Source organism: Zeus faber, assembly GCF_960531495.2.
Source record: "Zeus faber genome assembly, chromosome: 3".
NCBI lineage: Eukaryota > Metazoa > Chordata > Actinopteri > Zeiformes > Zeidae > Zeus > Zeus faber.
This window is the reverse complement of record NC_137190.1, coordinates 12708459-12734614: the sequence shown is the minus strand read 5'-3', so window position 1 is coordinate 12734614 and position 26156 is coordinate 12708459. Positions and strand designations below refer to the sequence as shown.

At 42.4% G+C, this 26156-nt stretch overlaps 2 protein-coding genes across 3 annotated transcripts in view; one reads left to right on the top strand and one right to left on the bottom strand.

Moving 5' to 3' along the window:
* The window catches only part of LOC307227749 (FERM domain-containing protein 5-like), a gene marked incomplete at its 5' end in the record, with an annotated part of 79298 nt that extends 72468 nt beyond the window's left edge, over positions 1 to 6830 (top strand). For both annotated transcript variants that reach the window (XM_079997172.1, XM_079997171.1), the window contains one exon: positions 2618 to 6830. In XM_079997172.1, coding sequence (XP_079853298.1) covers positions 2618 to 3195 — 578 coding nt within the window. In that variant the 3' untranslated portion in view covers positions 3196 to 6830. The remainder of the gene's footprint in view (positions 1 to 2617) is intronic.
* A 354-nt stretch (positions 6831 to 7184) lies between these two features.
* On the bottom strand, positions 7185 to 25981 carry LOC307228360 (WD repeat-containing protein 76-like). The gene is made up of 27 exons (XM_079997998.1): positions 25874 to 25981; positions 24953 to 24981; positions 23374 to 23479; positions 23137 to 23207; positions 22642 to 22743; positions 21330 to 21416; positions 21087 to 21142; positions 20861 to 20942; positions 20701 to 20769; positions 20352 to 20458; positions 19524 to 19652; positions 19304 to 19373; positions 17067 to 17198; positions 14725 to 14844; positions 14552 to 14635; positions 13625 to 13711; positions 13236 to 13291; positions 12650 to 12761; positions 12307 to 12408; positions 12039 to 12079; positions 11409 to 11562; positions 9950 to 10108; positions 9260 to 9375; positions 8703 to 8804; positions 8429 to 8581; positions 8277 to 8330; positions 7185 to 8026 (listed from the first exon to the last, which is right to left on the bottom strand). Exons 1-27 carry the CDS (start codon positions 25950 to 25952, stop codon positions 7771 to 7773), a joined length of 2715 nt encoding a protein of 904 aa, XP_079854124.1. The 5' UTR covers positions 25953 to 25981; the 3' UTR covers positions 7185 to 7770.
* Positions 25982 to 26156: the final 175 nt, after the last annotated feature.

Below are 26156 nucleotides of genomic sequence, written 5' to 3'. Positions count from 1 at the left end.
AAGGCAAATTCACGGAAAGGAATTTGCCTTTTGCCACTAGCTTTTAATCCTTGTTTCACTGCATTGATCGCCTCAGTTATCCACTTATTTGTCATTAGCAGTTTTAACTCACTTTACTTCTGCTGTCTATTAATTACCTCTACCACCCACTCTCCTTTCCTGTTGTTCTTTTCATGGTTGCATCTCCACGAACACATTCACTCCCTCTGATAGGTAAAAGAAGTGCCTGTGTGTCAATCATTCGCTCTGCGCTGGTATTCAAAGTGTCTACTTCCCTAACGCACACATGTGGGACAGACACAAAGACATGGGAAGTGTCAGCCATAGCTCTGGGAACCTGCCGTACAAAGATACCTTCACACGTTAATACTTAACATTCAGTCTTTTACATAACAACCTGTATCTCTCAAAAGGCTTTCATATCTTCCACTAACGCCATCTTTGCAAGTAACTAATTTAAAACTAAGACAAACCAAACTTAAATGACACAGTTCCAAATGCATTTGTTAATGTACAAAAAGACCTTGACCTTCGTGTGTGTGTGTGATGGCCTTGTCTGGACTGGTATTTCCACTGGTAATAATATCCTGCCCTGAAAATAGCCCGCTGTCAATGCTGTGCCATGTGTCATGAGAGTTAAAAGAGCTTTGGCACTAGTCAACTACATTCCAGGACCTTGTCTCTCACTCTTTGTCAGTCTCCATGTCCATCAGCTGCTCATGAAGCTTTCCGCCAGCGTTTGGAAGCCCGGGGCGGCTTGGAGAGCACGGTTCAGAGCACAGTCGGGAGAAAAGAACGTCAGGAATGGGAGTCCGGAGAGGGGCAGAAAGCAACAGGAAAAATTGAAGAGATTCCGATGGAGCAGGTTTTAGTGTGATTTGTTTTCTTTTTAAGGAGTTGTAGAGAAGGCACACAGGGAAACCCTAGGTTGGTTATGGTTTGGTTACCTGGAAGCTAGCGCGGTCGGACTGCCAAGCGTAGAGTTTGTTCCTTTCTTCGCTGTCCCGGAGCCGTAACCATGGTGAAGTGCCTGATTCGGATCAAGACCAAGGTGAACGTTCACCTGCGCATGATCAACCACTGTTACCGTGACGTGAAGGTGCGCGTGCTGTCTCTGGGCCCACGGCTCCTGGGGAAGGCTCTGGGGGTCTTTCCTCTCTTTCCCTCCCTCCCTGGGGCTCCGGAGTCTGGGCAAGGGGAACCTTCCAGGCATGGCGTCCCACACCCAGCGCACAGTGCTGGGGGTGGCAGCAGCTCCAGAGGTACAAACAATAAGAGCAATAGAAAGGGCTGGCTTTAACTATCAGGATTGTTGATCCAGGAGTTTTGTAAATGTTTATTCTTCTTATAAGGAAATGTCTGCTACAGTGAGTGGGAGAATTATTGTGGATGTGTCCATTCCTATTACCCCATGAGCGTCTTATTTCATCTTCTGTATTCTGCCCTTTTGTGTTAAACTATACACTGATTAGCCACAACATTAAAACTGCCACTAATAACGTGTAGCTCCACCTCGTGTCGCCAAAACAGCTCTGACCCGTGGAGGCATGGACTCCACAAGACCTCTGAAGGTGTCCTTTGATTTCTGGCACCAAGACGTTAGCAGCAGATCCTTTAAGTCCTGGAAGTTGTGAGGTGGGGTCCCCATGGATCGGGCTTGTTGTTGCAGCACATCCCACAGATGCTCCATCGGATCAGACCCTAACCCTGGCCATCCACATGATGTAAAAGAAAACATGATTCATCAGACCAGGCCACCTGCTTCCATTGCTCCATAGTCCAGTTCTGACGCTCACGTGCCCATGGTAGGCCATTTCGGCGGTGGGCAGCAGCTGCGATGCACTGTGTGTTCTGACACCTTTCTATCATAGCAGCATGAACTTTTTCAGCAATTTGTGCTACAGCAGCTCTTCTGAGGGATCAGACCAGACAAGCCAGACTTCACTCCCCATGCGCATTAATGAGCCTATGGGTGCCCATGACCCTGTTGCTGGTTCACGGTCTCGGTTGTCCTTCCTTGGACCACGCTGGGTAGGTACTAAGCACTACACATACCTGAAACACCCCACAAGACCTGCTGTTTTGGTGATGCTCTGACCCAGTCGTCTAGCCATCACATTTTGGTCCTTGTCAAAGTGGCTCAGATCCTTACGCTTGCCCATTTTTCTTGCTTCCAACACATCAACTTCAACAACTGACTGTTCACTTGCTGCCTCATATACCCCACCCCTTGACAGGTGCCATTGGAACAAAATGATCAATGTTATTCACTTCACCAGTGGTTTTAATGTTTTGGCTGATGTTATATATGGCATAACTGGAAACTTCTAGCATCATTACTATTCCATTAATACATTGGAATAGTAATGAAAATTAAGTAATTCCGTATACTAAATGTTATAAACACTGCAAAATTGACCATTATCACGAGTAAAACATAATTGTATAGAGACACAATGTGATTGTGCATGATACACCTGGACACAAAACAGTAATGGGCTGAGTAAGGGCTCAATTTCTTAACGTCCATCTTCCCTCCACCCCTGTCAAACATGCTTTTGCGCCTCCTCATGGAGGATCCTGCTGTAAGAGGTTGCATTTCTGGCTCTGTTTCCAGGTCTGGAGTCGCTCCGAGACAGTGCCCACTCCACCCCTGTGCGCTCCGTGTCCCACGGCGACTCCTTCATGCCTCGATCCAGGGGCCAGATGGTGGACGGCAGCGAGGCCGGTCCTTCGGGAGTCATCTCCGACGAGGCCTACAGCCCCTCCGACAGCGTGCTGCCTACGCCCGTGGCCGAGCACGGCCTGGAGATGGCCCGGCCCCTCAATGGTGCTCCGTGCAGCATTGACGAGGAGGAGGCGGGGATGCCGCTGGAAGGGCGAATGGCCGAGTTTGGGCCCGGAAAGAAGCTGCTTCGAATGGGCAAAGGTAGGTCGTCGCCCGCTACCGACGTGGAGGAGCTGAACAAGTTCATCCTGAGTGTGCTGCGCCTCTTCCTGGTCACCATCGGACTTCTTTTCGTCCTGCTGCTGCTACTCATCATGTTGACTGAGTCCGACCTGGACATTGCCTTCCTGAGGGACATCCGCAAAACCCCAGAGTTCCAGCAGTTCCACTTTGAGTACTTTTGCCCGCTGAGACGCTGGTTCTCGTGTAAGTTACGCTGGTTCGGGGGCTTCCTCGTCAGCAAGTGAGGGGAACTGATAGCACGACAAAGAGACCGACTAAAAGAACACAGGCTTTCTTTTAAAGACAGGAGCCCAATCATAATATCGAACAAGCTTTTTCCAGGGACAGCGTTCCTGCCACAAGCCAAGGACCATACCCCAATACAGCCTTGTTTTTCCACTTCTGTTGAACTCATTGCTCACAGGACATTTAGTCATCTCTCAAATATTACTTTGGAAATTCAGGTCATTTCAAGGTACTTTAATTTTTATGCAGAGTCACGGTGACAGGGTTGTAGTAAACATCAAAAGGATCATCAGGTCAATGACTTAAAGGCGAACTCCAGTATTTTTATTTTTTTTTTTTAACCCAAGCCTTTTTGATCACTGGGAGTTGACCCAGGTGATTGGCATTAGAATCTTTTAAATTGATCAAATATTGAGAGACGTGCAGTGGCATTCAAATCGCATTGCAGCTAGGTTCCCAGCAGGTGGCTGAAGCAATTCTCTCATTATTTGATAAATTAAAAAGATTCTGATGCCAATCACTCAAGTTGACTCCCAATGATCTAAAAGTAAGGCTTAAAAATACCAGAGATTTCCTTCAAGGAGAACACATTAATCAACAAATAACAGTTGCCTTTATTTATGTTTCAATATTTATTTTAGACAAGGACTGAACGGATTTGGTGTGCATGTTTGCCTTGAATGCGGGGGATGGAATGAGACAAGAAAGACAGCTATGTGGGCCAGTGACCATGCAATTTCTTAATTTAAAGCCAAGAGACATTCATGATCATGATTCATTATGGCTGCTGCTATGAGATTAAAACTACTTTTTTAAGCTGTAACGGAGTTTGAAGGGTGGAGAAAGAACGGGAAAAGGAAACGTAAGTGATACTTGAATGTAGACCACATCTGAGTTCAATAGTATTTGCATTTGAAGGTCAGACAATCACAAGCTATCATTTGGAAGTCATATTTTAGTGATACAATAACTGACATGATTTACCCTGATAAACCCACTGATCTTAGTGTATTAATGTTTTGCAACCCCTCGCAAAGCGGTCTGAAAGATTATTTTTATAATGGCTGTGTCTTGTTTATAGTCTAGCATTAGCTCTCATGACATTTTCCATCCAGGCACCTTTACCATAAACTGTCATGTGATAGACTTGCCAATTTCACCCCATAATACTTAACAATCAACTCAGCTTTTTTTTGTAGCCTAGTCAACTTTTCAGTATTATAGACCTAGTTGTGAGGGTGATACGAGCTAGCAGTGATTTAGAAGAGTGTTATTCAACTTGTCAGCCATACTTTCTGTAGATGGAGCTTAACTTGATGTGCAATACATGTAATATTTAAAACAAGTTTTGTTTTTCGGAAAATGTCATTGTTTATGTCCATAATGTGCACTCTAAACTAAACATGCTGAGATTTCCCCATAGTATAGAAGATAACCTTGATTTTTGCTTTAGAAAACACAAGTACAAGTCCCGTCAGTTTGTTTAAGAGCGTATTTAAAATTACATATTCTATCTGTTAATATAGAATATTGATATGAAGTGTTTTGTACAAATTAGTATCTCCCTACAGTAGTATAAGATTTCCTTAAAAGCCAGTTACCTTTACCGTGGATTTATAGATTTTAGTTCTCTGCGTCCAAAAATAGGCACTCGCTTTTTTACAAGCGATCACTTTTTTAGGGAGGTGTTTACATCCTGTTGCATCAAGGTGAGAGAGGCGTATTCAGTTTCCTGACATTGTCGTGTCTACCAAAGAAAACCTTTGTAATCGCTCATGTCTGTATCTGAAATTTGTTTGGGTCAACGGATGGAACCTTCCACTGAGTGCAATCCTTCTCTAGCCTTACTGGGTGTGTGATTTCATTGGTCCCAACGTACCTTAAACAGCCAAAGTTAACTACTGTATGTAAAAAAAAAAACAAAAAAAAAAACAAAAACAAATCTATACTTAAAAATTAAAAGGTCAGTTGATAATTTGTCCTCTCCTCCTCCCAGGTGTATTGTAGGTAGCAACGAGACCATTGAGGGAAGTGGTGGACTCTGCCTCCACCATTTACAGCCTAGGCTAACCTCATTTTGTTGCATTCTACTGGTTTGGATGTACTTAGCCTGTACCATTGGATGAGAAAATAAGCATAAATGTCGGTAATATATTAAACGTTAATCTTTTTAGAAGAATGAAATAAGCAAACTAACTTTACAATGGCTGGGGGTAGAGAAACGGACATATCAACAGCTAAATGTACAGAGATTTGATCCTCCATTCTTGTTGTGCTTTTAGCGTCGATAGTCAAATTAATGTATTTACTTTAATACATTCAGATGGTGCTAGGTGGCATTAATCAAATCGATTTGGGAGATAAGGCCTTTGTTACGAACTGTGGAAATGGCCAGTCAAGGCAAAAAAACTGACATTTTCTTATACCTCCAAGTCATTGTACCTTTAATTCCTGTTTTGTATGAAAATGTATGAGACAATACAGCATCGATTGAGCAATAATTCAATAAATCAAAATAGAGGCTACAAACAGTGATGTGATTTAACCTCAAGAGTTTTTTTCCAGCTAAAAATGTAAAATATTAGTTTCAAATCCTCTTTAAATAAGAGGGAAAGTATGGGCAGTGTTTGATTAGGCACAGTGATGCTGCTGCAATGTGCTGCAGGCTTTCTAGTAAATCTCTAGTACATTTTTTTTTTGTGGCTTTGAGATGCAGATTAGAATTGGTCTCTGCTGTGGAAGGACTGGAGGTGCTAGAATGCTAGGGGTGGGCGGATCATATGATAAGTCGTAATCGTAAAATGTACCCCAATAGTTTGAATCGGAAAAAAAAGGGAAGTTGTCAAAAGGTAAAAAGGAGCCACTTGCTTTTATTGTGGAAAAAATTTCGCCAGAAAACGCTGGTAGTAAAAGGCAGACTAAGTAATACTGACGATACCTGTCTTCTACATATAATAAAGGCAATCTGCTATAAGAAAGCAGCTGTCGTCAACCCTCACCTTATGTCGTCGCGGCACCAGACGGGCAAATGTTGTAATCATCCATGATCCATCCAATGATGATTTGCCAGCACCCTGTTTCCCATTCCATGGTGTTTACTCGCTCCCACGTGCAGATAACAAAATATTGCCGCAAAAGGAGTTCTCCCGCAGACGTCGGCCATATTGGGGTGGTCAAGATCCGGTAGTAAACAAATACAATGTGTATTGAGAGATGCTGACTTTTCTCCAGTATAGACCGTAACTCGATTCATTCTTAACTAAATTTCATGGAAATCGGTTCATGACCAATTTATTTTTTTTTTTTTAATAAATTGGCGATTATAAAACAAACCTTGACCTGGATTTTGCTGGGTCTGAAACTACCACAGCGCCGATACTTTTGGAACTTTGGAAGTAAAATAACAGTGCAGCATCTCAGCCCTAACATGGCTTCATCGATGGGCATCTCCTGAGTTGATTATATCACATCGTGGTCCTGCTCCCTCCCTGTATGATGACCACACATATGGATGCGTCTCAGAAAGCATGCGTTTGGCAGTTTGTTACAGCTGAACAAATCTAGGTTAATGACTGGTGTGCTGATTCATTTATCAATAAATATATATTCTTAAAATTGAGTTCCTCATCTCATATTTGGGCTTGGCTGTGATCATTTGTATCTCCTTTGAATTGTCACTTGTGACTAGTCTCTCTCTCTCTCTCTCTCTCTCTCTCTCTCTCTCTCTCTCTCTCTCTCTCTCTCTCTCTCTCTCTCTCTCTCTCTCTCTCTCTCTCTCTCTCTCTCTCTCTCTCTCTCTCTCTCTCTCTCTCTCTCTCTCTCTCTCTCTCTCTCTCCCCTCTCTCTCTCTCCCTCTCTCTCTCTCCCTCTCTCTCCCTCCCTCTCTCTCCCTCCCTCTCTCTCCCTCCCTCTCTCTCCCTCCCTCTCTCTCCAACATCGCCATCTAGAGTAAATAAGTGACATTACTTTGACTGAGTAGGGAATAACATAAGGTAAAAATATTTATTAACGTGTTTTTGTGAAACTTACAACAGTTAAAAGTTCTTATTTGTTGCCCACAAAGACTTCAATAAGAAAACAATACTTTGAAACATGTTTCTGATAATTGGATAAATTCTAATAATCTGGAAACCACAAAGCAAATTTACGAGGCGCCATTTGGCATTGTAAATCTGAAGATGCAGTTACATGAAACATGGACGAGTTTCACACAATTGCAGTAAAGGAGTGTTATGGCAAAACAAATCAAAGTTAGGTTTCAGAGGCAGCCTTTATCAAAGAACTAGGGTTATCCAAATATATATGTACTAAGCATGTCAATGACCTTAAATTCTGGATCACAAGTCAAATGTTTTATTTCAATCTATATTGTGACTGACATCTATAGAAGACAAACCAGACGCAGTGTTAAAACAGGTGAACGAGTCTGCGCAAAGACCATAGTGAGGGAGAGATGTCCATCTTCCTGTGGTGTGCACTTAAAAAAAAAAAAAAAAAAAAAAAAAAAAAGAAAAAAAACCATGGGCTCATACCTGAGCATCATCTTCACCAGCTGTGACCTTTTGGACGTCGTTTCAGTCGGTGAAGAGGTGCAGGCGTCCGGAGGAGTTGCCCCCAAACAGGGCATTCCGGGCGGGGTGAAAGGCGGTGACCGAGAGCACGGTGGTCAGGCAGTCGGCGTCACGGAGACTGTGCAGGAGCTCGCCGCTCTCGTGGAAAACCTGCATCCTGCGAGGCTTGGCCATGCTGCCCACCAGGAAGCAGTCCTCCCGTTTGGGGTCCCAGACGGCCGACAGCCGGGTCAGCCAGCGGCCTGTGCCCATGTCCTGCCTGGAAAACAATTTGGCACGGTGAGAAAACATTTTTGGGGCCCAAGTGGCATCCGGTTCACCCACTTCGAGCAGAGAGGCCAACTTCTCATTAATTCAGTTTTGGCAAATTACAAATGTCAGTTGTTCTCGAATCTTATTTGGAGTTTTTAAATGGCCCTTTTAGAAAAGAAATAAAATAAAACTGCATTGTCTAGCCAGCATTGTAGCCCTGCAATAAGGTCAAATATTTACAGTAAATTGTGATGTACCTGATGGATTTCAGCAAGGGAGCATCAGAGGCAACTGTAGAGGTGTCGTATATCCTGAAGTATAGAAACAGAAATGCTTATTAAATTAAGACATTACCAAGCAACCATCAAAGAGGAATCTGCTCACATCCTGGGAAAACCGTCCGCCTTACCTGAGCGTGTTGTCCATGCAGGTGGTGAGAACTCTGTTCCCCGTTTGAGGGGAGAAGTAAGCGCTGGAGATGCTCAACGTGTGTCCGCTCAGCTGGGAGACCGCCTGGCTGCTCGTCTTCCCCAAACAGCGGCTGTCGTAAATGTTCACCGCCCTGAAGGAGTGCAAACAATGAACGGGGAGGCAATGGAAGACCTTCCTTAAGAAGCTACAGAATGTATTTACTGTGCCTGTTAACACTTGGAAGACAGTGGTTTATGGTGAAGGCGCCATACCTGCTCTCTGCTACTGCAAAGTATTGCCTGTGCAGCGGGTGGACGCTGACACTGCGGATCACCCCCCTCTGGTCCAGGCTGTTGAGGGACTCGTGCGAGTTGCTGCAGGAATATTTAAAAAACACATTTGAGCAGCTGAGTGAAAACCAAGGATGTGGAGGATTTACAAGGCGTAAGACCTGGGGGGGGGCTCGGTTAGTCAACATGTTTCTCATTTCATCACTTTCATACCCGACTCAGGCTGGTAACACACACACACACACACACACACACACACACACACACACACACACACACACACACACACACACACACACACACACACACACACACACACACACACACACACACACACACACACACACACACACACACACAATGTTTCCATGCGGTCACCATGATCATTACGATCATTATTCTGTTTATTCGTTTAAAAGCAAAAATAACTTTTCATACTTTCTATACATTTTAGAATAATTTCTTCCCGAGGAAAGGACATAACTGGTGGCCCTCAATGATAACAGGCGAGAAAACGGATTCTTGGGATCGTACGTTACCCTTTAGTCCGCCTATCAACGATGGCGACATCTCCGTACCAATCTCCAACTACGAGTGTCGAGCAGTCGGTCGACAGAAAGTCAAAGCTTTTCAGGCCTTCCTGGATGTTATACACCTAGCAAGGAACAGACATTAATAAGATGAGTAAGGCATTAGGGTAGGTTTCATCACCTGGATCGCCTTACAACAGGGATCTTAGATGACATACCTGCAGGGCCATTGAATAAGGCGCAATCTAAATTAAATCTATTATAGATAATATTAAAAAAATAATAATCATAATGCTTAATGAATCCACACAACTTTAATGTTTTCAAAATATAAAGCAAAGACATTGAGACATTTAGGCAATTCCTTTATGCAGAGTAAAACTAAATTATATAAAAAAAAGGGGAGAACAGTTTGCTTTTCCCTTGATGATAATTTGAGTTTGAAGCCCCCGCCTGACACTGTAGAAAAGCACAAAAATGTAAAAAGTCTCTTATAGGTCTTAATTGTGAATTTACTTTACGCAAACCAAGTAGTGTTTCTATGCTGGTAAATTTAAATAAAAGGGGGGAATACTTCAACAACAAAAAAAAAAAGCCATCCGCAATGAAGGAAATATAATCTCACAGTATGAATATTTTCCAGGTGGATCACTCCGTAAACAACTAGAAATCGATCCCGGGGAGCAGCGCTGGTCTTACATCGTTGAACAGGGCCTTCTCCAGGTCCATGCAGCGCAGCGAGCCATCGTAGCTGCAGCTCAGCAGGTGGGCAGAGTTCGCAGTGGAGGCCGCCATGCAGCTCACTGGGCGGCTGTGCGGCTCGAATAGCAGCACGCCATCATCGCCCCAGCCGCCACCCTGAAAAGGGAACCACACACGCACGCTGCTTCTTAATCATTTGTACCAAAGGGCTGTTATTAAGAAAGATTGACAAACTAGATGATTACATTAACTGATCTTACCTTGATAGGACCATAAAAAAAAGGCATTTATTTTACCTGTCAGGAACTCGTACCTTTGCTTGTTTATTTTTAGGTTTCTTTTTAGGGCTGTACCTGACTCGGCTGCTCAATGCGAATATTCAACTTTTCTGCCGCGCCCGGGGCACGGAGGGTTGGGTGCCAAGACCCGGTATTAAACGGGGGTCCTGGGGCTAAATTATTAAAGACTGTTAGCGGTATTGGAGAAATTAAGAATTTATTTTCTATGTATTTGGGCTATATAACCTGTTTCTAACTTGCAATAAGATGAAGATAGTTGTCCAAGAAGCATTTTTGCTACTATCAGAACAGACATCTTTCCTCCATTGCTAGAGATAGAGATGTGGGCGGGCCAGCTCCTGCTGCCTGGCTCTCACACGCACGAGGAGACCAGGGCACAGATTCCACCCCCATCGCCCCCTCTCGATGCTCAATGCACAGAAAATAAAGCAGTGTTGATTCTGCTGTTCATTTGTTGATTCTCAAAAGAAAAAAAAAAAAGATTTTTATTTTTTTTTATTTTAAAGAACCGATACCAGTACGAGTCCCCTTATTTATAATTTTTCATTGAAATGTCACCCTGTGCATTTTGTATGCTTCTATTTGTTTTATCCTGTTATTGTAATGCACACTGCCTTTATTATTTTTTCAATGACCGCTCGACCTCCCGACTGATGATTAGACTCACCGACTTCCAGGGAGCAGCTCTATTTCCTTTATTGATAATTCTAAGGTTTATTGTATACTATCAACTTTTTCTTGTTTATTTCAGCGTTCTTGTTCCGTAAGGTAATGTTAACTTTCATTGGTTATTGTACATTTTAGGTATTTTGTATATTGTCAGTGGCCCCCCCCCCCCCATATTACTATTGTCTTTTCTTTTGATGCAAGCAGCTGTAACACAACAATTTCCCTCCAGGAATGAGCAAAGTATATCAATCTAGCATAGAACAACAATTTGCATTGATGTACATATTCATTTAATTAGTTGAATATGTCCTTCTGCTGTCAAAGCCCCAGGTATCATGTGCTTAAATGCACTTGATAGCGTGAGTATAACCAAGAGTAAACTCACACTAATTAGTTCAATTGACTGGTAATGAAGCCCTTCAATAAAAGCTCTTAAAATCACCAGAATTTGGTCATATATGTTTTAGATGCAAGGAAATTCAGCTCACCAGGTTCCACAGTCCCACACAGCCGCCCATGTCTCCCGCAGCCATGAGCAGGCTGCTGGTGCAGGGGTGGAAGGCAGCTGAGAAGATCCGTCCTTTCACCACCTTTGCCACTCGGTCCTCGGTTATACTCACGCTATTAAGGCTGGAGCGGTACCTGCAACATAACAGTTCACCTTTAAGAAAAACATCTGCACGCTCCAGGAGAAAAGCCTCCATATTAATTGCAGATTATATTTATTTCCTTTAAGAATAAAAAGTTGATTCTAAATCAAGAACTAACCTAACATACTGGGGCTTTTGATGGGTGCGTCCCCATTTCTGTTCAACAATTACATTTTACAGAAAAACTTGGCTAGTTTATGCCCCTCTTGTGATCATCTCCAGAGGCTTCTAAAAATCCAGTTATAAGTGGTAATCGATTAACTTATTTGAAAAGAAATCTGATCGTTTTTAAACTGCCATTTATTAGGGAACAGCCATTCAATGCATTTACGTTATACGCATGCTCCTCTATGTGCGGTCTCCATTGTTAATCTAACTTCAGAGTAATTCTGGGACTTGCAGTGTGATTCAACCAACACAGACAATCGTATAGATTTACACTTTAACGTTGATAATAAAAACACTCACTGATTTAGATTGAGGTCCACCTTTTCTTCCATCACAGAGTCCTGTGCAAAGAACAACATTTATTAACGCTTCATATTCTGCATTAGTGGAGACAGTAAAGGGTAGAGACAAAAACAACTGAATTGAAATCGAAACTTGTAAAATGGGTGTGCAACAGAGGAGAAATTGACATTGTAAGGATGATTTTGTAAGCAAACTGTTAAGCCCGTGATAAACAGAACCATCATTTTAAAATAACAACCCTGAACATAAACATCTGTATTCTCACCGCAGAGCAGAGGTTTACAAGCACTGTTGGCAGCTTGCTGCCTTCCTCCATGTTGACAGGTTGCATGGGCAGAGGACCCGAAGGCTTTTTAGACGGATAAGACTGGAAGAGTGAGATAAAGCGAGATAGATATATTAAAAAAAAAAAAAAAAAAAAAAAAAGGGTGCGAGGTGGAGGAAGTAAGCATTTTTGGGATGGATCAGACCTGTATCAGGTCCGATTCGGTGATGCTGCACTCTGATACCTAAACCAGATACCTTAAGCGCTCAATGCCAGAGAGATTAGGCATACTTGGATTACTTTTGAATTTGCTTAATTATTACAACAGCCAATATCAACTCACAGGTTCACCAGTCACCACCATTTCTTGGGGTTCAGGGGGAAGACTAGCTTCTTTGTTCTGAAGACGGAGGGACTTGCGAGGAGGGAGCATTTCTCTCTTTGGTCTCTTCGAGCTTCAACAAAAGGAAGAATTAGGGTGATATCCAAAATACACTGGCGTGTAAAGTATGTATAGTGTTTGTACGTATATCTGACTTTCTGTTGTGTATTTTTTGGCAATTTGTATATATTTCACTTGTTTATTTGTGTTACTTAACTTTAATTGTAATTCCATTTTATTATAAATATTTTCAGAACTTTTTTAAATTTTTAATGCTTTCAATGCTGTCTGTAGTGATATACACCAAACCTCACCATAATAAATTCCTTGTATATGTAACTGGCAAATAAAACTGATTCCGCCCAAAAAAAAAAAAAAATAATAATAATAATAATAATAATAATAGGTATGATGGGCTATAATAAGTAAAGGGCTGTGTGGTATAGAATAATTATTTATTGCAATTATCATTATTGCAATTATGAAAGTCTTCAAATCAGAAGACTGAGCCACTTATTGTCATTGCGAAGAATTGTAGATCTTGTACCTCATCAGTCCACGGGATGCTTTCCGGGATGTCGACTGCTTCACCTCTTCAGCTGCCTTTTTGTTTGTTTTTGTTTTTTTACAAAGAAAAGCACAAGTTGCCAACAATTAATGACCCCAATCATATAACAATGTAGACATCATATTCTGTAGATAGAACCTTCAGACACCTGTGACACTCTATCCCATTGAATAATGGGAAACAATGTGGCCCATTGTTTTTTAACTAATTTGTCAAGATCTAAGTGTCAAGGTGGCTGGTAGTCCCCATTGTCTACTACATTTATAAAATAGGAGTCAGAAAATCAAGTTTCATTATCACCAACAATACGCTTCTAGGTTCCGCCTGAACACAGTGGAAAGTCGACTTGGTGTCTACAGTCTGTCTACCTGGAGAAGGTTGATGGAGGCCAGAAAAGCGTTGTTCCTTCTGATGTTTTCAAGTCGTTCCAGCTCATATGCCGACAGTTCACCATCCTGATTTGATGAAAGAAAGCTGTTTACTGTGCTATAGAAAAAAAATTGAGGAAACTGGCTTGTCATTATGAAACATGATTGAAATTCATTGCTAAAAAACAAAAAAAAGACAGTAAAACTTGCTGCCCCTAAATCACAATGAGTGTATCCTGCCAGGCGATTTCCATGTATGAGGAATTAGCTGTGGTGAGGATTGGTGCGTTTCTACAGACGATGCGCAAAAAATAAAAAGTCTGCAAAATTGAATTTTTTTTTAAGCAAAAATAAAATAGCCAAAACATAAAAAAAAAAAAAACAGAATAAGTTGCTCAATGCTGCATCAATGCTCAGAAGATGGTGTCTCTCAAACAAGTGAACTGTATACAGAAATGCACTTCATATATCATTTTTAGTTGACATTTGGCTTGACTTAAAACAAAGGATAATGCTTAATTAATTGCAAATGCCCCCCTAATTTACAGAAACCTCCATTATTGTGGGGAATATGAATTATGATAATGGCAGTTTCTGTAGTTGCTTTTTCTGCAGATTATTGTGAACACAACATGCATTAGATTTTCATTGAAATCTCCCATAATTATATTACCCCCCGAAAATGTATCCAGGTAGTCGACCTAGGACATCAGCTTTTGACGGAAAGCATCACGTTTGTATGTAGGTGGTTGATACAGAACTGCCAGTCTCTACATTAAACATTAAAGTTCAATTACACATTAAGTTCAACAAACATAAGCTCACTGTCATCATATCAAACACATCTTGGTTTGCTGGGAAAGGAGACCGCTGGCCCTTCGGGCAGGACCACTAATTACAATAAAAAAAAAAGGACTGAACACTTACATATGTATGCTCATCCTGAGAACCTTTATCAGAGTTATTTTTGGAAATATTCCCTTTCTTGCTCCTCCCATTATCAGCCTCTCTCTGGAAAAAAAAAAAAGTTATGCAAACAGGTTACTAAAATAAATCGTAAACTGGAAACCCAATTTCAGCAGTGCTTTACTCAGCCAAACCTCTTTCTTCTTGGGATTGTCTTCAGCACCATCATCGTGGCAATTCTCCAGATATTTGACTTTTTCTTTTTGGCGAAATGAACGTCTTAGCATGTTCGCAGAAGTCGGAGGGCTGATGTCCTTCAAGAACACAGTGAAACAGGGCGCGTTAACTGGAACAGTGATTCCAAAACTTTATGCAACAGGCCACGGACGCCATTTGGTAATATAAGACTCTGGGATCCCACTCTGACAAGATTTTTGCTGTTGTATAAAATTTAGTCCAATCTTCCATAGCTGTCTTTACTATAATTAGGGAGACAGCAGTGTCACAATTGATAAGTGCCACAAAACAGTTTGCATTGTTAAGCATAGCACTATATTCACTGTATAGCTTAACTGTGGGCAGAATTCTGTCGCAATTCACAAAGATATAAGAAAATTTATCCAAATACAAAAAAGATGGGAGTAAATACTACAATTCATAAATCTGTTAATTTCTTAATGAAAAATGAGAAACCCTAATATTACTCCTTCCACAATTTTTTGTATACTTTATTAACCCCCCCCTGTTAGTTAGTTGGTATAATATATAAATGAACAAATAAATGATGTATTAATTGTGCTGTGCAAACCCTTTAACTAATAAATTCAGTGATTATATGATTGAATGCTAAAAAGGTCATTGAAAATATTTTACCGTACCTGTCCAGAACGGGTTTTGACGGCGGCTCGCATCCTGCTCTGTTGCAATACTTAACCGCTTATCTGCACTCTGCTCTCAATTCTCTCCCCCACACCTTTTAAATGCTTGATTCACACATGGAACCATTTGTATTTCGGTTTTGTGACACATCTAGTGGAGGGGCGGGGGGGTTGGAGTGGATCCTGGACTGGACTACTCTCTCTCGCTCTGGTGTTGTGGTGGATGTTGGAGTGGACTGGACTCTCTCTGTGGAGTAGGAGCGGGAGACCGGAGTGGATCCCGGAAAGGAGTCGTCTCTCACTGGGGGGGTTGGAGTAGAGCCTGGTGAAGTGTTGTTTCTCACTGGGGAGTTGGAGTGGAACCAGGAGTGGACACTGGGGGGTTGGTGTGGACGCATGGAGTGAACCCTCGCTGGGGACGCACAAAGCGGATCGTGGAGTGGAATACACTCTCTCTATGGAGTAGGAGTGGATGCAAGGGGTGGATCCTGGAGTGGACTGTCACTCCTGCGGATTTTGGAACGTACAACAATGTGCCAATTTTGCACTTGGGTACAGTAAGGCGGAGAGGCCGTGGAATTTTAACGTTCCTTAGACAAGCTTTGACATCATTATGGAGATTTTTTGCTTTTAGATCTTGAATTTCCATTTTATTTTTGTGACACCAGCATGTTCGCTAGCATCGCCCATACACTACCCATTGTAACTTTGTCAGCCATTGTGAGAGTCCATTTCACCCCAGGGTGCAGTGCCAACGCCCTTCCTTCCCATCTGAGTGATCTGTGTAATTTACTGGATCCACAGGTGAATCAACTATTTAAACGTTTGTGTGATTCGGCGACACACACACACACACACACACACACCTACTCTGTGAGGTAAGTTAAGGTAAGAATCCCGATTGTGGCGCAGGCGACACCTCGTGTCGATTGCGCACATTTTAGTATTTTTAGAGCTTATTGTGCGTAATAACCGGGTGTCATGACATTTCACCGCACAAACGTATCACCGTATGTATAACCTCTTGAACTTCAACCGTTCCCAGTCTCACTCCCGCAGTCTGTCAGTACACACACACACACACACACACAGTACTACACTAGCGTACGCAATCGCCACGCCCGCTACCCATGAAATAGCGCGGGTCCTCGCTTACCGAACAATTCGCTTGACGACTTGGTTGTGGGAACGGAACTTGGTCCTTCAGGGAGTAGTACCTGTTTGCAGTTGAGACTTAGTTCTTCAAGCTCTGGGGGTGTTGTAGGGCGACGCAACATTAGTTGAATGCGCCGCAATTTCAAAAAAACAAAAAACAAAACCCACGAGCAGAGGAACCTCAGCAACGTGTTAAGTCCGGCGCGAACGACGCCGCGTTTGTTCGCTAAACTGCTCTGGTTCACACACGTTTACGACCCACAAGCTATGCGTGCTTGGTAGACGGACAAATATAAATGTGTTTGCATTTTGACCTTTTAACAGATGTTTGGACTAGTATATATTCTTTCACGTCTTACATTTTATTAAATATGTTTGTGCATCTCGACAGAATCCCTTCCACGGGTCCCATCCCTTCACACCGAATGTGTCGTCACAGCCCACAGCGGATACCAAACAGTTACTAGCTTGCTGTATTCTTATTTCCACGTCATTAAACCCACCTTTGCTATTTGCAGCCTCATGAGAACCTTGCGTTTTGTCGTGTCGGCGGCCATGTGAGTTTCCGTGGGCTGAACGTTCTTCCAGCTCGACCGGGTGAACACCGGACACGGCCCACGCTCGGTCTCCCGCCACTAGTTGAAATGTTTTGTAACTGGGCCCCGCCCCCCCTGCGTTGCGCAACGACATTCTGACATCTGATTGGTCGTTCTTATCACGTGGCTGCCGGTCGGGTTTACGTGCGTGTTATGGCAAATATTTAATAATCCATTTTGAATCCATCGATCCATTTTTATATAATTATGTTTATTCATTATTGTATATATATTTTTTCCCTTTAATATAAATAACTAAATGTTTTGTAACTGGCTCCTCCGCCCCGCGTTGCGCAACGACATACTGACATCTGATTGGTCATCGTCATCACGTGGCGGCCGGTCAGGGTTACGTGCGCGTTATGACAAATACGTAATAATCCAATTTGAACGTAATGATTTATTTTCCCCAATGTGGTTGAGCTCAATGTTAACTTTTTCATGTTTTTATCTTTAATATTAATCTCAAAATGTTTCGTAAATGGCTCACCCGCCTGCGTGCGCAACGGGATTCTAAAAAGTGACAGGTTTTCCCATCAAAACAAAATAAATATAGCTTATCACTTAAAAACATCAAATGGCAAGAATTTGTCATTTGAAATTGAATGTTAGAATTGACATTGTAACAAGAAAGAACATTTCTCTTTATATAAACTTTGGGGGGGGGGGGGCTGGGGGGGGGCTCCTGGAAACACAGAGGCAATGTTTTAAACCCCCCCTCTGCAGGTAGAGGCTATTGTCCTCATTCAACCAGTTGATCGTATGCATTTTTCTCTCACAAGATTTAGTGCGTTATCTCATAATTATAAATGACCTTTGCACACAATTATGATTTAGGTGTAAATCAAGATCATGACATGATCGTCTGTCATCATAATGACCTACGATGTCACTCAATACCTTAAAACCGGTGATCATTTCTAATCAGTATTTGAATAGGTCTAAGAAAGTGTGTCCTGTACACACTGCACACGAAAAGGGGGGGTAAGAGTAACAGAGAAAGTCACCCCATTAAGCAGTGTTTTTGTTTCATTCAATTAGGTTAAATTAAAATAAATACATCTACAATTTAAAAAAAAACAACGCACTTTTAATCGCTGTTATCATTTTTAGTCCGAGATTGCTCTGATTCAGAGTGGAGACGCTCTGATTGTGGCTCGGAGTGGAGACCGACACGGAGACACAGGCATGGATGTTGCAAACACACGTTTATTGTAGAGTGGAAAGACAGAACAAGCCGGGAGCAGATGGACACGCCACGACAGAGGCTCTCTGTGCGAGGGGGATGGGTGATTTACCTGTTGCTTGTCCATTGCTCTGACGAGCAACAGGCGTACAGCCGCCCCTGACCCCGGGCCCAATTACCTATACCCAAGATAGGTGTGGCTGCTTAAATCACACCACCCCCACACCACAAAGAAATGTATGTTAATATTCATGGGTTATTACATTTGAGTGAAAGAAACACAATTTAAATAGTTGGCATTTTCTTATATGACTCTCCGGTTTAATGATTTTATTGCCCTATCGATTTTTTATTTTTAAATAATGCCCGTGTTACTCAATGTCAATTGATATCAACCACATAGGACTTTTAAACGGCGTGTGCAAATCCAACCCAGTGAAAGCGCAGTCTACACTCAGGTTCAGGTGATAAGATTTAATTATATTTTATTGAATATTTGTTCATGGAGAGAGAACAGGAAACAGCAGCAATGACTACCCAGGGGTCGGAAAGTTCTCTCTAAATAAGAAGGCTCAATACTGTTATGTATGATAGATGAAGTGGTCATTTTTCTGTTGAAAGGAGTGAAAGCTAAGGCTGATCATTGTCTGATTACAATCATAAAACATAATAACAGACTAATTAAAATCTGTGGAAGCCGCATCAAAGTAGAATTTGTGCTTTGACACAAGCACCTGGAACAATAGAAACTCGATAGAAAACAGTCAATAGCATCGCCGAAGGTTCCTTGTACATCAAAAAGTATATACATGATTATGTGTAAAGTCGAAGAAACCCCACGTGCGAGGGAACGTTAAAAACATCCAGGAATTGAAGTCAATCAGCTTCCAATATTCTTTGGGCAGCTTTTCCTGAGTTGTCGCTCCTCCTTCGCCCGTCATCGTGCCGTCGCTCAGACGAGTGGAAGGGGGTAAGAGGAGCAGGCAGCCAGGCCACACATGTTCTTTCCCCGTTCGATCATAAAATATCTGAGGGAACAAAGGATTCAGCAAGCGAAAAACCAGACACACACACACACGCACACGCACACGCACACGCACGCCCCAGTGTTAAGCAAGCCAAAACAATGTTAAGCTGCACACATCTCGCACACAGAACCGTTTTAATTGCTCTATTACCCGTCCATTCCCCAGGATGTGCTCCAGGAGTTCTTCACGATCCAGTACGGAGTGCCGTTCTCCTCGGTGCCGTAGCCAACAGCCAGGACGGCGTGATTCACCATGTCCGTGGTGTTCCTGCACTGCGTGCTGAAGAAAGAAGAGAAAGAGGAAAGAATGTTGTCACGAAAGAATATATTTACTTTTTACTATGTATGGAGGAGGGGGCGGTCCGGCTTAGTACCAAATTGAATGCCAACTTTGTGTGGATTGGTCGGTGGTGTGTAAACTCTTATATCCATTACTATTGTTCTTTGTATTACTAATTGTTGTTTTTTTAAATGACTTTTTATGCATATAGTTTCCCCACATACTTTTACTGTTGGCACAATTTATACTTAATCTGTTCAAGACAATCCCATGAAATAAAAAGGGAGGAATACTATTAAAGTACACAGAATTAAAATATTATTTCTTTCCCTCCCAAAGGCTTTTTGTATGTTTTCCATATATGGGGTCGGGTCGGGAGATTAAACATTAGTAGCCAAAGAAAGTTCATTTGATTTTTATTTTTTTTTATCTCACTCACCCCCCCAGACAGTTTGGCCGCTCTAGAGGTTTTCCATGCTCAGTACTAAATCCCCATCCCATGACTTTCACCCAATCACTTGTAATTCTGTTCTAGAGATTTGGGGGGAGGGGAGGGGGCGTCGGGAATTTGACCTTGTGTTTCCATTGCACTACAACCGAGCATCATCGGAGGGCCCACGCGGAATTGCGTCAACATTCCCGCGTAACGTTTCCCGTTACAATCAATTAAATAAATGGCACAGTTCATCTTTGACTCACCTGCTGTAAACGCCATCCTTGTAGTGCATAAAGTCAGAGGTGACCTGATAACCAAAGCTCACAGGGTTGAGCCTGGCAACAGCGTCCAACATGGCGTTCTCATCGTACTGTTTGAAAAGAGACATAATAATGGCTACGTACATAAATAAAAATGGTTACAGGTCAAAGCAGTTGGGTGAAATGTTACACGGTATAAGTGCCGAGAAAAACCAAGAGAACAGCAGTATAACTATGGAAGACAAGATTAATAATTGTAATTATTTCCCCCCCCCCACCAAAAAAGTCGAAATAAAAATTAATTTGCGATTTACAACAAATGGCAGTAATAACATATTATGCACACACTCACACTCGTTATATTGACGACATCTTTGATGAAAGCCGCTGCCAGCCCAGGCTTAAAAGCACAGGCGTCGTCCTAAATGTGGAAAAAAGCTGAAAATTATGAAACAAAAACGGTAATATTTAAACTGAGGAGTCGATCATTTTACTCCAGAAAAAGAGCATACATGGCCTGTGTAGGGATAGTCATCTTCTGTCATTAGGCCATTGTTGTATTTGATGTACTCAAAGGCCTGACTGGGAAGACCCCTGAAATGAAGCGGTGACTTCCATTAGCTTCACCAAATACATAAATAAATTGTGTTTATTGGATACGAATGCAAATTATAAAAAATAAAATAAAATACAATTATAAACAATTCCCCCCCCCCCCCCATTTTATTTGCTACGAACCCCATGCATCCGTGGTTGTTGAAGGCTTGAGCACAGTCGACCAGCTGCTGCTCGGACTGAAACGGAAAAACAAAAAGCATCCAAAGGCAAACAGGTTGTATTTGACTTCATAAATACAATCATTTTTCCCCTCAAACCCACTATTGGAAATATCTAACAATTTGAGTGTCGTAGATAAAATCTTGTATGGAATTGTCTGCAAAGGTGCCTGGCACACCCGAGGCAGAGGGTGAGCTCTCTCACCAGCAGTAAGAGCTTTCCGGTGGCGATGGCGGTGACGGACTCCATGCAGCCGGTCGTAGAAAAGGTCCAGCAGCTTCCGCAGCTCCCCTGGGAAAACAAACAAATCACTTCATTCAACACAAATCTATGCCTTCGCAGGAGACTTCCCTTTTTGCTGTTGCCACTGCTTTGGAGAGGTGTTTGTTGTTGTTTATTTTATTCCAGAAAAGAATGCACTGGTTGTCTGCAGGAAACCCCTTGGGGCCGCTGACGATAACCACCGAACGAAAAGAGAAAATCTCCACTTTCAAAATTAAAATTTAAGTAAAATAATAAAATAAAAATAATAATAAGTTGTATATATAGTCGGGTTTACATGCGTATTATGACAAATATTTAATAATCCAATTTGAATCCATTGCGCAACGACATACTGACATCTGATTGGTCATCGTCATCACGTGGCAGCCGGTCAGGGTTACATGCGTGTTATGACAAATATGTAATAATCCAATTTGAACGTAATGATTCATTTTTCAAAATGTAGTTTAGCTTAATGTTATCTTTTAATGTTTAATATTAATATGTTTCGTTAATGGCTCACCCCCCTGCGTGCGCAACAGGATTCTAAAAACTGATTGGTTATCGACAGGTTTTCCCATCATAAAAAAAAAATCTATATAGCTTATCACTTTAATACAAATGACATTGAATGATATTAAATGGCGTTATTAATAAGAATTACACACACACACACACACACACACACACACACACACACACACACACACACACACACACACACACACACACACACACACACACACACATACACATACACATATACACACACACACACACACACACACACACACACACACACACAGTTTATTTGTCACATACATACGTTCATACATATATGCAGTGAAATGTCTTTGCAACGCACCGGGAGATTATGCACAATAGTTACTAAACCGAACATAATAACTAACCTAATTCCTACCAAACTGAAACTAACTGATTCCTAAAACGTAATGCAGTTAGTGAATAGAATAATATGAGTAAAATAAAATAAAACTAAAGACACAAAATGGTAACACAAAGTTGGGTACAAAATACAAGTAAAGGAAATAGAGGTGGTTGGTTATTTGTATATACAGATATGTGCAGTAAAGTGCACGTGAATAGAGTGTGTATGGAGATAATAAAGTACGGTATACAATAGTACGACACAGCAATACACGAACACCGAACAGAACAGCAATACAGCGCAGTATGCAGTAACCCAGAACAGTGATACAGTAACTTCGACAGAAAGTTGAACCGAATGTACCTGGTTCTTCACTGGAGTCACAAAGTTCCCCTTCGTTCTCCAGTCTACAGCGCTAGGGTATGCCCCACTCTTAGTCACATGGTTTCCTGTTGCTGAGCAGTTCTGTGGAAAATAACAGTGGACTTTCCAATCCCATCTATTGAATGTGTATTTTGGTGGGCCAGGGTGAGGAAAACAAGTCATTTGGACTGCGTGATATGAGGTGAAGCAAAAAATTGATTAATAAGATAACAATGAGAATAACTTACAAGACTAATGCAGACATTTCAGACGATCTAGTATCACCAACAATCAACTGGCTTGCATAAAGCATTATTTCATTCTTACATAATTCTTACAATTTTTTCTTCCTAGGGGAGGTTGATTTAATACCGAATAAACTAAAGGATTAACACGTGTGGTAATAAGACTAGGCTGTATTAGGCTAAATCATAGGAGTCTGTGGTAACTCACTCTGGATAATTAGGGAACAAAACACTTGTGGTCACACAGTACCTGAGGCTCCGTCAGAAGGTATGACTTCCTGAATTCCGCAAACGTCATGTCAGAGAACTGATTGAGCCCCACTATGGCAAAGTAAAAGAATAATGTGAACACGGATACAACTCTAGTTTTTACGTTATTGCGTTGTCATCGACAACGAGAGACAGACTGACAGAAGAGGTGTGGTGTAATGAAATTAAGGAGCATTTCAGAGTGGGAGAAAAATAAAATGTGTAATAGAACACTTACTTGTAAAGGAATGGTTTCCGGCATTGTGACGGTCGATTCCCTTTTTATGCTCAGTGAATATCTGCAGCCGGTAGAAATACTCCTCTATACTGTAGACTTTACTGTGCTGGGAGATCAGGAAGAGGAAAATAACTATTCAAAATATTAAATTCTTTTTTCCCTTTTGGAAGATTCTCAGTCCTGTAAATTGAATATATGCATAAACAGACCTCCGATCAGCCACAACATTAAAACCACCTGCCTAATATTGTGTAGCTCCCCCTCGTGTCGCCAAAACATCTGACCCGTCAAGGCATGGACTCCGAAAGACCTCTGAAGGTGTCCTGTGGTATTTGGCACCAAGACGTTAGCGGCAGATCCTTTAAAGTCCTGTAAGTTGTGAGGTGGGGCCCCAATGGATCGAGGCTTCTTGTTCCAGCACATCACATGGAACTTGAGGCTCAAGTGGATTGAGATCTGGGGATTTTGGAGGTCAAGTCCACACCTTGTACTCTTTGCCATGTTCCACAAACCATTGCTGAACATTTTTTGCAATGTGGCAGGACTCTTTATCCTACTGAAAGGTCACTGCCATCAGGGAATACCGTTGCTATAAAGGGGTGTACTTGGTCTGAAACATTGTTTAGGAAGGTGGTACGTCTCAAAGTAACATCCACATGAATGCCCGAACCCAAGGTTTCCCAGCAGAACATTGCCCAGAGCATCACACTGCCTCTGCCGGCTTGCCTTCTTCCCAAAGAGCATCCTGGTGCCATCTGTTCCCCAGGTAAAGGATGCACACGCACCCGGCCATCCACATGATGTAGAAGAAAACGTGATTTATCAGACCAGGCCACATTCTTCCATTGCTCCATGGTCCAGTTCTGACGCTCACGTGCCCAGTGTAGGTGCTTTCAGCGGTGGACAGGGGTCCACTTTTCTATCTTAGCAGCATTAACTTTATCAACAATTTGTGCTACAGCAGCGCTTTTGTGGGATCGGACCGTACGGGCTGGACTTTGCTCCCAACACGCATCAATGAGCCTTGGGCAGCCATGACCCTGTTGCTGGTTCACCGGTTGTCCTTCCTTGGACCACTTTTGGTAGGTACTAACCACTGCACACAGGACGCCACAAGACCTGCCGTTTTGGAGGTGCTCTGACCCAGTCGTCTAGCATCACAATTTGGTCCTTGTCAAAGTGGCTCAGATCCTTACGCTTGCCCATTTTTCCTGCTTCCAACACATCAACTTCAAGAACTGACTGTTCACTTGCTGCCTCATATATCCCACCCCTTGACAGGTGCCATTGAAACGAGATGATCAATGTCATTCCCTTTATCTGTCAGTGGTTGTAATGTTGTGGTTGATCGGTGTACACTGACATACACAGCTTGCCACTCACGCCAGCATTAACACAGTATATATGTTTGTGCTATTCAAACATTGATCACATGAGAGCATATTTATTTTAATTATTTTTTATTTCATTTATTTTACTATTCTGTGCGCTTGGGCTCAATAAAAATATTTTAGAAGAAAAATACTAAATGGCGAAAATTGTCAGTCTATATAACTTAAATTAAAATCAATGCACATACCTGTGACATCCATGTTTTGAACTGAAACTCTGGGGGACAGAAAGTAAGCGTTTTGGTACATAACTTACTCACTGTATTTTACAGAGAAATCATGACAACACAACATTTTAATTTATCTTATTTAAAAACGATGACTTGGTGTTTGAAAACATTAACCCCAGTTGCCCAGATACACCAAATAGATTTCTGCAGGAATTAGTCCCAGAACCAGGAAGTGAGTAAGCATTTCTGTACTTTTGGTTCCTTTGTCCCAAGTCAATGGGGGGTTTTTTTAGATCCCTAAAATAAGGCCTGCGGTTAACACAAGCCTAGGAGATTTTCACCTTTTGTTCCACGACATAAATACGCATCTTTGGGCGTAAGGCTTAAAAGTGGGTTCACTAGTTCTCAGCACAATCTAAATAATACTACTATGCTTATTTTCAGCGCTTACATATTTTACACACTGCAAACAGGCAAGCGGGAACGGGCTTTCAGGTGTGTGTGTGTGTGTGTGTGTGTGTGTGTGTGTGTGTGTGTGTGTGTGTGCGTGTGTGTGTGTGTGGAGGGGGCCGGCGGTTCCTATAGGCGACTCCGCTGCGCGTCCCCGTGCCTGACGCGGACGCCCTCTCAGACCCTCTCCCGGCGGCGCTCGTTCGTCAACGGCATCTCGCTGGACAAAACGCGTAAGTATCGCGAAACCTTTTTGTCTGCAGCGATCCAGAAGCCCGGTGGGGAAATTAAAAAAAGAAAACCCCGACGCCGGCTTCCGGGTTGAGCTACAAAAAAAAAAGTCAACCCCGCAACGACGATAATAATAATAACAACAACAACAACAACAACAACACCACCACCACCACCCCCTTTTCTGGGTGCTGACCGGCTGCTTTCCCCCTGGATAAACACCAGCGACCGAAGTGAAACGCGCAGCTCACAGCCTACCGTGGAGGGAGGCGGGCGGCGCTGTGGCCACCAGGCTGAAGAGCACCGGGGCGAGGAGGAGAGCGGTGCGCAGCGCCATGCTTCCACGCCCGACACTGGCGGCGGGGAGCGCGCTCCCCCCGCGGGAGGAGGAGGAGGAGGAGCCGTTAGTCACGTGAACTCGGCGTGTTTTCGTGACGGTGCGTTTCCTCCGTCGTTGTTGTTGTTTGTTTGTTTGTTTGTTTAAAAAAAAACCCAAAAACAAACAAAGCCCCCAATTAATCCCCGTCGTTGGCAACACCTT